At 40.6% G+C, this 14,937-nt stretch overlaps 1 protein-coding gene across 1 annotated transcript in view; it reads left to right on the top strand.

Moving 5' to 3' along the window:
• Window positions 1-14,937, top strand: part of pemt (phosphatidylethanolamine N-methyltransferase) — a 44,687-nt gene that overhangs the window by 2,815 nt on the left and 26,935 nt on the right. The window contains exon 2 of the mRNA XM_071522380.1: window positions 12,829-12,974. Within this exon, the coding sequence (XP_071378481.1) occupies window positions 12,829-12,974 (146 nt within the window). The remainder of the gene's footprint in view (window positions 1-12,828; window positions 12,975-14,937) is intronic.

The raw sequence follows: 14,937 nt of genomic DNA, 5'->3' as shown, positions 1-14,937 counted from the left end.
ATTCGTTTTGCATCCTTAGGCAATTCCGTTCAAGAGATTAACACACAGATTAAACATACAGTTACACATATGACACTTTTCATAGACGTACAAAACACATGAAACAATCATGATAATCATACGTATCACATTATATCCTCTGGATTCAGATCTCAGTTGGCAGCAACAGGATAGACTGATGTATAAAAGAATTCTTCAGTCTGTTGTGTTTAAATTGAGGGACTCTAAATTGCCTATTGGAGGGCAGAAGTTGGTATTCTCCGTTTAAAACATGCGAGGAGTCAGAAGAGATACTGTTAAGCAAGTCTGAGCATGCTCTTGTTGTGAGCTGCTTGAAAGGAGTGTGCCACAGGTTGGCCAATAATCTTCGCACAAATTTGGGTTTGATTATAAAGTTTAGTTTTAAGTTTCACAGATAGACAGCTGAACCAGGCTGTACTACTGTACAGCATGACACTCTGAATAACTGATTTAAAAAACAGGAAAATAATCTGGCTACTGGCTCCAAAAGATCTGAGTCTACGAAGAAAGTAAATGCGCTGCTGTATCTTCTTACAAATAAATTCTGTATGAGGAGTCCGTGATAGGCTGGCATCTAGCATAACACCCAGGTATTAAGTAGAGGTACAATTACTCGTGTAAAAATCTACTGAAGTAACAGTAAAAGTTACTGAGTTTCTTTTTAGACAGGAGAACGTTCTAGATGTGATCTTTCCCATGTGACTCTAAAAGGACGAGAGGACAGAGGTGAAACTGGATTCTTTTAATTGGAAAAACTGTAAAACTTTACAAAATAAAGTCAGATTACTCTTCTGTTCTCATCTTACTTACTGTTCACTGCTAATGGCTCTGATGTTTCTGATGCTTATGGAGAACATACAGCATTTTTACTCTGTAATGGATATGTAGTAAAGTGAACTGACTTAAACAAATACTCAAAAAAGTACAAGTACACAAAAATGCTACTCAGTAAATGTAATTACCTCCTTTGGCACAGATCATAATCGGCCAATAGACCAAATCGGTCAACTGCGGTCAAGGTGTTCATTCATTATTTACGCTCATGTTCTCATTTTACAGTAATTCAGTACACTTTGTTTTTTTGTTTTTTTTAATAGATAATGGGCCCATCCATTCATTGGGTGGCCTTGCTGTTTTTACAGTTCAGAGAGAGACTTGCTCATTTCATGTCACTCCTGTCTGAACAGAACATTCAGGTTCAGTTCAGGGTCAAGTTCAGAGTGATGGATTATTGATTCATTCGCCATTTTCAACCGTTAATATAAATGGCAGCTCGCATATATTAATTTCTGAAGTTGCATTATGAATTTTGTAGCCAGTATGATAATGAAAAAGAAACTAGGACAGCACTCCAAATTGACTTTTTATTCGCCACACGGACATTTTCCATGGCCAGTATGATCAAAAACAGTTTGTTTTGGAAAGAAGGCAGAGCCTTTGCTTCCTCAAGGAAAATTTTTCTGTTTTTATGTGTGAATAAAAACTCATTTCCACATGGTTTGTCCAGCAGTGTCACACAAGAACAATCTGGTAGACACAGCACTAAATAGATTTTATTTTAAGTTTACTGTTTGTGCATGCTGTGCACTTTTACATGATTGTTGGTAGAAAGTCTGGTAAATTACTATTTTCCACATTTTAGAATAATAGTAAAAACATCAAAACTATGAAATAACACAAATGGAATTATGCAGCGACCAAAAAAGTCAAAACTATCTTATATTTTAGATTCTTTAAAGTAGCCGCCCTTTGCCTTGATGGAAAGGCGAAGGCTTTGGAAAGAAATTCATACATAGGATCAACTTCACTATTTATATTTGTCTAAGAAACACATTTCAAGTATTAAGTATAAGCAAAAGCTTTTAGATCAAAATGGCTTTAAGAGAATGAAAAACATAAAACATTCAGTCAGGTGTGTCCAAACTTTAGACTGGTGGTGTGCATCAGTTTAGTTGGTGATCAGAAGGCTAATCGACCGACCAAACAGTTAAAAAATTAGTAACTGCTGTCGGCCCAAAAAACAAACAAACTGATTGCTGCGTCTCTACTGATGGATTCAGTGTTTTGCTCAAGTATACTTGAGCGGGGCGGAGGCCTGCCAGTTGAAGGATGTCTCCCTGCTCTCCAGGCCGCCCTGCTGCCTCAGTGGCAGTTTGATTAGCTGCTAATTAACTTCAAATTCAGAACAAGGGGGAGCCAGGCTGCTGCTGCTCTGCATAATGTTGCAGAGAGAAATGCCCTACATGTCAGGAGAGCATGGAGCTGAAACTGCCTGACTGATGAAATATCTGTCCAGATACATTTGAGTCAGGAACAGGAGTCTCTAGACCTAAAAAAAAAACTGATTTCTACTTTCTACTGCCTGCAACATGTTCAACTGAAGGTGTGGAGGAGAGAAAACATAACGCTAATGCTTAGGGATTTGTTGTTTAGGAAGCGGGTTGAAGCACTTTTCCCTCTCAGCCAAAAATTAAGTTTTTAATCGTACATATTTTTATATTTGTGCAGCCATAGTAAGTGTACAACCAACCGACTGCCTGACTGCCTGACTGACTGACTGACTGACTGACTGACTGACTGACTGACTTACTGATTGACTTACTAACTGACTGCCTAGCTTACTGACTGACTGACAGACTTCCTCACTGACAGACTGACTGACTGACTGACTAACTCACTGACTGACTGATTTACTGACTGATTTACTGACTGACTCCCTAGCTGACTGACTTACCGACTGACTGCTTAACTGACTTACTGCCTAGCTGATTGACATACTGACTTACTGCCTTGCTGACTGACTGACAGAGTTACTGACTGCCTGCCTAACAGACTAATTAGCTCACAGCTTCATTGACTCGCTGCCTAATTGTCTACTTAGCTAATTGACTTACTGACTGATTGACTGATTGACTCACTGACTCACTGACTGACAGCCGTGTCTGTCTTCAGACTTACAGGCTGCTGACAGACATGCAGCAGATCTGCAGTGGATATTTTTATCTCCAGAAGCACACAGCAGTCCTCTGATCACACTCAGTCATAATCCTGACTGAAAGCTCTGGAGGCTTCAGCAAGTACATTTTTAATTAACTTATTGTTTTATTGGCACTTTTGTTGTTAACAGGCGGCTTAATGAGATGGGAGTAGTGGGATTAAATGTGAAAGTAGCTGTTTGTGTGTGTGTGTGTGTGTGTGTCTGTGTGTGTGTGTAAGCAAGAACTGTAAATAGCACTGAGCTCCAGACCTCTTGAGCTTTCAGACTTCAGGACCGATGACTCAAAGCTTAAAAATAATTGCTTAATATTATTTATTTAATTTATTCAATAAAGTTTTGCTGATAAAAATAGACAGCCCCGCGCGTGTCTTAGATTACTGTTGTTTTTCTTGCCGCTGGGTTTATTTTAGCTCATTGTTTGGAAGTCTATTAACTTTAATTGCTTGATTACATATATATGAGCTCCACCTCAATTGATGTCTTCGCATTTTCAATGTTTCTTTCCATGTAGTAGCGTTGTTCTCTCTCTCTCTCACACACACACACACACAGACACACACACACACACAGAAATAAAAGGAATAAAACAAAAACCATCAACAAACGACTTAAAAAAACTGCTGATTTTATCAGTGAGTACCTTAACATCTCTCTCTCTCTTTCTCTCTCTCTCTCCCTCGCTCTTTCTCTCCCGCTCGCTCTCTCCCTCCCTCTCTCTCTCTCTCTCTCTCTCTCACGCACAGACACACACACACACACACAGGCTCCAATTCAACTGTAAGCCTGAATTTATGATGACCTCTCATTTTTCTTAGTTCTTTCCACTGAGCAAGACACAATGAAAATCATCAAATATTTACAATGGAAAGCACAACCTGCAGTATTTCATGTGTGGATGAGCATATGTGCGCTTTGGTCTCTCTCTCTCTGTGTGTGTGTGTGTGTGTGTGTGTGTGTGTGTGTGTGTGTGTGTGTGTGTTGCTCTGTTACATGTATTGGTCACTGCTGGCAGAGTGTCAGGCTTCGTTAGTCACCGCTGCATCAGAGGAGAATGTAGGTCAAGATGTGTGCAGCAGGCAGTTGATGTTTTATTTTGAAACGGCTCCATACAGCAGACTTCAGGTCAGTCTGTGGCTCTCCACCTGTCCAGTAACCTGACTTGCCAGATGGTTTGTTACACAGAACCATCTGGGAAGTTTGGAAAAGGGCAGGCACTTTCAAAAAATACTAACTAACTTCAACCAATCAGATCAACAAACCATATAAACAAACTCTTGCCGAAGCCGGTCGGGAGAAGAGCGAAAACATCTTTTCCATCCAGAAAAGCCTTCAGTGCCGTTCTTTGCTCTTCTTTCAATGAAGAAATACTCTCCAGTTCAGAAATAACTGATGTTATAGCAGCATCTATGCTAGCCTCTTTAGGAGCCGCCATTGTTGTGAACGAACAGTCGCTTCTCGCTGTCGCCACACCTAGGCCCCACCCCCAGCTGCCCTCATAGCACGCTGATTGGTCCGTACCGCTGTGGTTCGGCCACAAACACGTAACTTGAAGCCTGGCAAGATGGATTCTCGCGTGATCGTGATCTCGCGAATCCAGCTGCCTCACAAGGTGATTTGTCCAGCTCTTAACCATAAAGTCATGCCACTTGCAGCTCGCTGCTGCAGCTGTACACGTGCTTTTCAGGCAACATTACGTGATCCAGTGCTGGAAAAAGCCAAATGATCGAAATATTTATTACTTCACGATTAAAGGGTATTTATCACAAAAATTACACACACCTCTCATTATGGAAAGATTACCAAAATATCTTACTTGAGTAGAACTACTGTAACTTTGCTAAAGATTTTTCTGAAGTGAAACTACTGGTGTAAAAATGTATTGAAGTAAAGGTAAAGATAAAAGGACAAACTAGTTTCTTTTAACTGAAAAAAAGAAAAAAAACTTAACAAAATAAACAATGTAAATCATGAATCAACACAAAACTTTTCTACACTTTTCTCTTCTCTTTACTTTCCTCTTCACATAACTATTCTGTTATAGGATTACAGTAACAAAAAAACCTAAAAATGTCCATCATCATCATTATTCAATAACGTTACTACATTGATGTTACTTTTGCTACAAGCTATTCAACAAGCTAGCGATGCTAGCGAACTAGCTAAACAACAAACCAATTATACTGTAGCTGGCTTTGGCTTTTTGGCTAATGCTAACAAAGCTAATATCACATAAAATTAAGCGTTTAAAATTGCATTTAGTTAAATTAATCTTATCTTTATCTGTATGTTTATTTATGATGTTAAATATTATTTTGTAAGTTTGATGCATTTTACATTGGCCACTATCTGATGCAAAACTTAGGGAGAGCTTACAAAATTACTCTGTAATGCACAAGTAAACGTCAAAAATACTCATAAAAGTATTAGTACACAAAAAAGATGCTCAATTACATTAACAGGAGTAAATGTACTTAGTTACTTTCACCCTTGCCCCTCATACTTGTGTCTTTTCTTCTGCCCAGCTGTGAATCGGCCTCGTTGTGAAATGGACTTTGTCTGACTCCCACACTGAACCTTCCTGCCTTCACCTTCATCAGCTTCCTCCTCCTCCTCCTCCTCCTCCTCCTCCTCCTCCTCACCCTCTGTCTCTCTCTGTAATCAAACAGTCTCCATTTCATCCTCTAAAAGGTACGAACACAGCAGGCAAAGGGCTTTGACAGGAGCTGGTCTTCACTTCCCTATTATCTCAGGCCATTATCCCTGCCACTCGTACATCCACAAATACACACACACACACACACACACACTCACACACAGGCTTACATTCTCACTGTTACAAAAGTGGGGAAATTTGAGGTATCTTTGAAATGATGAAAGCCAACAATAGACTCTTTCTTTTTTAAGAAAACTGCTCACTTATCCAACTACAGTTCTGTTAGTCTTTCATTTATCTTTTGATGTTTGTGTGTGAAACACTTGATTGGCCCACTGGTGATTTATTGTCATCTGCAGCATAAACCTGTCAGCTCAACTTCAACAACAACTTCTACTATTACTACCTCTACCACTGCTACTAATACTTCTACTAATACTACCAATACTATGACTACTATGCTACTGCTACTATTACTATTACTACTACTACTACTACTGCTACTACTACTACCACTACTGCTATGTCTGCTATTAGCGCTAATACAATCAGTGTAACTGCTATTACTACTTCTACTACTACTAACTGCAGAGGTGGGGACTCGAGTCACATGACTTGGACTCGAGTCAGTTTTAATTGCTTGAGTCTTGACTTGATTCATGAAGAGAAGACTTGAGACTTGACTTGACTTGGGTTCTGGTCAGAGTACAAGTCAGAGTACTCTGATGACTTGAAAAGGTTTCTAAAGTCTTGACTTGAGATCTTGTGTTTGTGTAAATGACTTAGATTGAAAGTGATGAGATTTGTTCCAGCAGACGACTGAATTTAAATTCTGTTTTCTGAATTTGTATGGAATGATTGAATTTATTGAAGCTGAAACTGATTATAGAAATCAAACTCATGATGCTCTTACCAAGTTTTTATCCTATTAAAACCATATTGCATTGAAAAGTCCTAGATATTTAGTTTTCTTTAAGATATTAAATTGATACTGGACTCTTGATTTGTTCTGACTTGACTTGCTGTTCTACATTTAGTCTTGAGACTTGACATTAATGACATGGACTTGACTTGGACTTGACTTGGTAATCTACATTTAGACTTGGGACTTGACTTGAGACTTGTGCCTCAAGTCTTGAGACAGACTTGGGACTCCAGCAAAGGTGACCTGGTCACACCTCTGACTAACTGTAATGATGATAATTATCTGCACTGTAGCACTTATACTTTCCTGAACAAAGTTACGCTGTCAAATCAAAACCAGTTTGTTAGCAGCACTCAGAAATCATACTTGACTGCCAAAAATTAACAAATTAATTGTAGCAGAGTGAGAGTTAGTGATTAAGCGCAAGTTTCTAAAATGAGTATTCGATTGTGTTTTAGCATCAGCAATGACTCATCATTTGTTACATCCACCAGTGAGCCGGTAACACCTACCAAACCCCCCCCCCCCCCCCCCCCCCATCCCTCTGCATCCCAACCCCCCTTTCCCCATCTCTTTTCCAATCCAAATCACAGCAGTGTGTGTCCCTGCTCAGCAGACGGCCCAGCGGCGGCTCTTTGTGTCTAATGTGGCGCCACATCAAACCGCATCAAATTACACTTCCTGCTCGTTGTGACAAAGGGCCGCGCCATCAGACGGGCAGACGGACAGCCAGACCCCCTAACCCACTTCTCTGCTTTTAATCCCAGACCTAGTTGTGCTTTTGGTGGATGTTTACGTCTGGAGGGAACGCATCGGTTTCCCAGCCAGAGCCGTTCAGAAAGTGACGCACAGGTGTGCTGCTGTTTAGTGATGAGCTAAAGAACAGACCAGGCCACACACACACACACACAGACACACACACACACACAGACACACACACACACACACACACACAGCAGCAATACCCGCATCTGCCGTAGCACCTGTGTGATTGTTCCATTATGATTAGCAGATGTGGGAACTCTTTCAACACTAGACAGACCAGACTTGCCATTCAGACGCATCAGGCCACTGCAGCCTTATGGACAAAATGCTATGAAACCATATAGTGTCATTAAAACAAAAGTGTAAAACAGAGCAAAACACAAATAGGCAATAACCAGTATTATTAACATTAAAGCTGCATTGCATTTTTTGCACATTGGCGACCCCAAATGGAAACCTCAACTGAATTTTGAGGACTTCAGTAGCAGAAATCATAAAGTGTAACGTCAGTAAACGTCACACAGCGCACTCATGTTTACCGACACAACTGCTCTATAATGCTTTATACCAAAAGAAACCAAAGGGTTGAAAGGGGCAAAGGATCTAACGTTTTTGACTGAAGATTTGCCGCCAGTGTCCATAACCCACTCCACAACTTCATCTGTTGCAGCCCCACTTTGTCATTTATGCTGATAAGACGGGTGGTTTTACATAAATAATATTAAATTAATTATTGCATGTTGCAGGAGGGCGAGGTCGTTGTGTTTGAGAAGATTCATTTTGGCATTGCCTCTTGGGTTTTCTAGTGTCAAAGCAAAAGGCCAAAACAATCAGCAGCTCCTGAAACCCTCGCTGTGAAAGCACCGGGGGTTTGGCTTTGAGGAAAAGCTCCTACCACTCCACACACTACAGGTGTTAAGTGTTATTTCTTTTTTTAGCTGGCAGATGAAAGCTGAAATATGTTCAATTTGGAGCATCTGAAACAAGCTAAACTCTGCGGCGTTGGGAATAGGGATGCAAATTTCAATCTTAATCGATCTTAATCTTAATCGACCGCCAGTCACCTTAATGACCAATTAATCGATTAATCATTATGTAAAAAACAGCTTTTGACATAGAAAATAGAAAATACAAAACGTGTGTTTTTACACCTGTCTTTAGGCCGACTCAACAAGTTAATCAACCAAGCAAAACTTAAAAGATCTTCCTGCATTCCCTGTCATTGTGCTTGTAGACCTGCTGTATTTCAACATTGTATTACAATGTTTACAATGAATCCTGTTGTCTTTTCAGGTGTAATGCTCCTACACTGGACTTTTCGCCCGCTTGCTTGGCTTTCTTCTTCCTCTGTATCAGCGGTGAAAGTTAAATTGCGCCCTCGTGGTGGTAAATGATTTCAGCAAAATATGAGAAATATCACATAGCCTACATTGTCGATTAATCAGTTAATATACAGTACTGTGCAAAAGTCTTAGGCACATGTAAAAGAAAAAAAGTAAAGCGAAGATGCTTTCAAAAATAATTAAATTAAAGGTTTCTAAATATAAAAAAAATGTACTATAAAGAGCAGTCTACTGACACACTAATGCAGAAAAAAAATGAATAAACATCTAGGACACAATTTATATAAAAACTCTTGGGTGTCTAAGACTTTTTTACAGTACTGTATGCTTGATTGATCAAATTCTTAACGGTGATTAATCGATTGTCGATTAACATCCCTAGTTGGGAATGCACAACAGCGCAGACTTCATGTATTTATTGTGTTTAACATCCCGAGAAAAAGAAATCAGCATTTTAAAGAGACCTTAGAGCGTCAGACATCAGAGGTGAGTGGGGAGGAAGTGGAGGAGAACAGGAGAAGGAAAGATGAAGAGAGAGAGAAACAGTCAAGCTATATTTGTAAGAGAAGAGTATTTGGGTCAGATAACAACGGGGAAGAAATGACGAGACAGAAAATGTCCCTCTGAGTCCAAGCTATGGACCGACTGATGCAACACTCTGGCTGCGATCACACCTGCAGGTTGTTTTCTGTGGTCGAACATAGTGGAAAAGTTTACTTTGTTGCTTTTTTGTATTCGGTTCGTTTAACTTCACACTGACCAATGACGAGCCAACCAGGGCTTGTAAACAAAAAGTCACATGACTCACAGGCAGCTTGTTTATTGGACAGAGTTTTGGTAACCCGACATCTTGCAGGTTAGAGATTTTGGCATCGAAACAAATCAGATTTCTGTCCCTGTGAATTTATCTCAGCGTGATGGATTTGCCTGTCTCTTCTTCTCTGGTGTTCAGACCAGTTCGGAAGACATGAAGACATTTCTGAACATGAGCATCAGTGCAGACTGGTGGTTTGTTTTGTTCATTTAGGCTTTCCAAGCATGTGCACCCGCTGACTATCAGCTGTCAACATCCGTCTCTTTATACCCATCAGCCCTTGTGTTTTGGAGTCGGTTCAATTACGTTCTCACTCCTGACAAACTGCACAGCGGTTTTCTTGGAAGAGGAGAGAGATTTTGTATTTTCTGGCATCTTGGCCCCCTTATTTGGCGTGCGTACGGGTTCTGAAAGCCCAAACAAACTGAAAGTAAAGGAGTAAAGGCTCCAGAGTTTGAACAAATTGTCCCATCTGTGTCAACCCTCCGCAGGTTTTTCAGCCTTTTCCACACAAACAGACAGACCAGCAGGTACAGATGGTCTTTCAAAGGCTGCTCAGTTGGGAATGTGTAATCTGTTTCTGCTTTTGATTTTTCTTGTAGGTCTAAGTAGGCCACAGAACACCCCATACAGTCAATTTATTCTCTTCTGTCATAAAACATCAACAATTTTTTCAAAGCTAGAAAAAAAAATGAAACACTCTACTTGGCCTTTTTATGTTCTGTGCCCTTGGATGCAGAGAAAAGCGGCCCTGAAGATAATGCCAAATTGAATGGCTGTTAAAGCAGACAACCCGCCGTTACAGAAACTCTTCATCAAAACTTCTTAAGATACCGTCAGTGGATAGAAAATGAAAACGCTTTTACTGCTTGGCCACCCTCCCACAGCGTGTGACCCTCACCTTGGCTGTCAGCTCAGACTCCGGCCGAGTGTGACGTCAGGGAAAATTAAAAGGCACTCTCACTAACAAGCACTTTCTCGCTCTCTCTCTCCAAACACACACACACACACACACACACACACACACACAGTGGATGCATTAGGAGAGATGGGGAGGTGAAGAGGTGGGAAGAGGAGAGACGGATGGTTTTCGACAGATAGCCTGATTGTGTCTGCAGGATTGAGCATGATTGATGCTTTTGCTGGACACCATGCTCAGTTTGACGTGAGAGACAGGCTCCCTATTAGTTAAATTCTGTGTAATCTCAATTTATCTGTGTGACAGCTTTAAAAAATACACAAACAAAACACAGGATAAAGCACAGCACAGTGGCTCTGAAGTGCAAAACAAAACGTAGGTGGACCTAGTGCTGCACAGATTCCTGGTCATGGTACGGTGACACAGTTGACTCAAATGAGAGAAGTTTTTCAGAAGTGAAATATAATTCAGTCAAGTTTCAACCAAAATCAGGTCAGTAGTTTTTCAGGTAATGTGTGTCACCAATACACTGATGGACTGAGAGCCACAGACCCTGTTGGTGAAGAACAATATGCTAATTCAAACAATCAATCTACTGGCAATAACGTAGTTCTTAATACCTGTGATTATGACATAATATCTTAATGTCTGTGAGTGAGACCCAACATGATCTCATAAAAAAATCATGAAATGAGCACAAACTCTGAAGCACAGATTTACCTGCTGTGGACACAAATTATTTGAAAATGACGTTCCTCCAGCACAAATTGGATTCCGTGACAATAACATGAATTTTTCAGGCAAAGGTCGGCTAACGGTTAAGTTTAGGCAACTAAAACAGCTTGGTTAAGGTTAGGGAAAGGCTTTGGTCATGGTTAAATAAGAAAAACTTGAGCTAAAAATTTAAATTTGACTTTCTACAAGCTGGGAATTGAACTCCAGTCTCCGGCATTGAAGTCAAACTCATCCACCACCCGACCACCTGAGTGATTGCATGACTAAATTGTATGACTAAATTTCAAACTTTTAAACTGCTACACTACCAAAATTTGGTGAAACTTGAAGGGATGATGAATCTTATCTTAAGGGAATAAAATAACTAATAAAACAAGAATAAAATACAGTGGCAGCTGTTGTAAAAATCCCCCTTCATGCATTTGTCCTGTCTACAGCCTGCATCAGTGCTGCAGACAAGTTTTTCTTAAACATAAAAGAGTGGAAAATATTTAGGATTTTGTGAGAAATGTCTCAACCAGCTAGTTGCCAGAACGTCTGACAGCTGAAAAGAGAACAAAACTTAATGTTTCGATAAACAATTCCTCTTGGGGTGGAGCCAAAATGCTGCAGCGGTTCGGCACATCTGGATCTGCATTTGCATCACATCAGCACATCAGGCTTTTTGTGATCGTGCCGGTCGATGAGTGAATTGATCTGAGACTTCCCTGCGTTCCAAGTCTCACTACAAACCAACTGATCCACTGACCTCCTTTTTCTTCTCCCACGCTCTGCCTCTCTCTCTCTCTCTCTCTCTCTCTCTCTCTCTCTCTCTCTCTCTCTCTCTCTCTCTCTCTCTCTCTCAATTCAATTCAAGGTGCTTTATTGGCATGACAGTTCACAAACAAACAATATTGCCAAAGCATGTAACAAGAGATTAATCATTAATTAAATGATTAAATAACAAAGTAACAGAAAAATAATTCCATCCCCTCCCATCTAGTTTTGTGTGTGTGTGTGTGTCTCTCTCTCTCTCTCTCTCTCTCTCTCTCTCTCTCTCAATTCAGTTTCAATTCAAATGAGCTTTTTTGGCATTAGATACAACAGTATCTGTTGCCAAAGCAAAACAGTGATTATCAAGAAAAAGTAGCAATAATAACAACAAAGATAATAGAACAATAGAAAGTTGCAATTATTCACACACAAAGGAAAAAATGGAAAATATTTAGGTCAGTTCTCCTCTCTCTCTCTCTCTCTCTCTCTCTCTCTCTCTCCGTTTTCATTCCTTTCTTTGTTTCTTTTGTCTCCGCTGTCCTCTCCTTCCCCTTTTTTTCCTCACTCCTAATTAGAGCGTCTCCCACTCACCGCTGCAGTTACCGGTCGACTCCACGGCGACAGCGATCTTCCACACACAATTTACATTTATTAAGCCAAGCTGTCGGTCTGGTGAGCAGAAGATCTTGTTCACTGTGCATTCCCAGCGCTGATTAAAATCTGTGTCACATCATCAGGAACCTGTCATCCTCTCCTGGCATCTGCTCTCCTCTCATCTCATCTCTTCATCTCTTCTCACATCCTCTCCTCTCCTCTCCTCTCCTCTCCTCTCCTTTCCTCTCCTCTCCTTTCATCCCATCTACTCTTTAAATAAAGGCGGTTGTGGTTTCTTCTCCCTGCAGTATGACGGTGGCGATGAAGGCCCAGGCCAGGTGGGAGGTGTTGGCCCGGACAGAGGTCTTCTACACCGGGACAGGTCTCCTGGTGCTCGGCACCCTGCTGGTGGTCAGCAGCTTCCTGGCTCTGGGATTCACTGGCACCTTTCTGGGTGGGTATCTAAAACATATTACAGCACTTTGACTTCAACACATGAGTTTCCTTAAAGCAGTGGTTCTCAATGTGGGGTCCGGGGACCACCAGGAGTCCTTGAGGGGGTTCCAGGGGGTCCCCAGCAAATTGATGAATTGTTAAACTTAACCATTATTTCATTTACAAGAAGTTAACACATTAGAGAATGTAGAAGAATGACTGTTTTGATCACAGTTTCTCTGTTATCTCTCTACCTACAATACAGATAGTCATGGAATTCTGGACAAAATCATATCTAACAATAAAGATTATATTCTCAGATTTGGGTCTGAGAGACAAAATCTCATCAAATGGGGGTCCGTGGACCTAATGGTACTAAATTAGGGGTCCTTGATATGAAGAAGTTTGAGAATCACTGCCTTAAGGTGCTGAAATTGAAAAATGACTGAAATAGTTGTGAATAGTTGGGTCAAAGTTCACTAGTTGTTCTAATGTAGTAAAACTGACTTTCACACTGAAATGAAAAATTACTTTTTTGCCTTTTTAACTCATTCTAACACCATATACCTATTTGTCAATTTATGCCAAAAAAACGACCAAAACATTATTTTATTGTATTTTTATAAAGAAAAATATATTTTTTGCACACCTAAAAGTCTTTTGAGTGACAAAAGAAATCTGTGACAGAAAATCTTTAGTGGTTACATCATCGTATACCAGAGGGTGACATAAAAATTCCTACCAATAAAAACATCACAGATTTTTGAACAGTCAAAATCAAATACAGTGACTTTCAGCAGGAAATACATCACATTAAGGAAGTAAGATGCTCTCAAAATGCGTTTTCATTGTTACTTTAAGACAACAGCTTTAATCAAGAAATGTGTAGTCATGCTGATAAGGGTTTATTAATTGAATCCACTAATAGACGAATGCCATTCCACCAGTGTTATTTATTCTTTCATTTGTAAGCAGGTTTTTAGTGTCAGCTGTTCTTCTAAATCCTTCTGTCGCTGTATTGGAGCAGGGATTGAAGGAGGGTGTGTGATTTGTGGGGTAGAGGGGAAGACACACACACACACACACACACACACACACACACAGTGGATGCATCAGGAGAGGTGAAGAGACGGATGGTTTTCGACAGATAGCCTGATTGTGTCTGCAGGATTGAGCATGATTGATGCTTTTTCTGGCCTTCGTGCTCAGTTTGACGTGAGAGATAGGAGATAGGCTCCCTATTCGTTAAATTCTGTGTAATCTCAATTTATCTGTGTGACAGTTTAAAAAAAAAAAACACAGGATGAAGCCCAGTACAGTGGCTCTGAAGTGTAAAACAAAACGTACTGTAGGTGGACCTGGTGCTGCACAGATTCCTGGTTGTGGTACGGAAACACAAATGAGAGAATGAGAGTTTTTCAGAAGTCAAGTTTCAAGCAAAATCAGGTCAGTAGGTTTTCAGGTAATGTGTGTCACCAGGGCACTGATGGAGTGAGAGCCACAGACCCTGTTGGTGAAGATCAATATGCTAATTCAAACGTCTACTGGCAATAACACAGTTCTTAATATGGGCGTGTGAGTGAGACCCAACATGATCTCACGTACGCTTATAGATGTACATATAAATGTGCTTCCATGCATGAGAACAGACACATGAGCTCTCAGTCACATACAGTCACGCTCATGTTTATGCATGCGAAATTGGCCAATCAGCGTTCTGCAAATATCTTCTCATCTGCCTCTGAGACAAACATGTTTGTTTTGCTAATTGTGTCTTTGAACACATGTGGGCGTCTGTTCACACACACACACACACACACACACACACACACGGGTCTGACTGCAGCAGCGTGACTGCTTGGCCAGCGCTCGTTTTTTTTTTGTAGGTCAGTTATTTCAATGAGTCGCCTATCAAAGGTCTTAGCTTGCCATCTCTACTCCCACAATGCACTTGTTCCATCCCTCAGTCCCCCATAACCCCC

This window comes from Centroberyx affinis, unplaced genomic scaffold, assembly GCF_046629955.1.
Source record: "Centroberyx affinis isolate AG114_WGS23_722 - 3 ecotype Tasmania unplaced genomic scaffold, CSIRO-AGI_Caff_v1 ptg000981l_1, whole genome shotgun sequence".
NCBI lineage: Eukaryota > Metazoa > Chordata > Actinopteri > Beryciformes > Berycidae > Centroberyx > Centroberyx affinis.
This window is presented reverse-complemented; position numbering and strand designations above follow the sequence as displayed.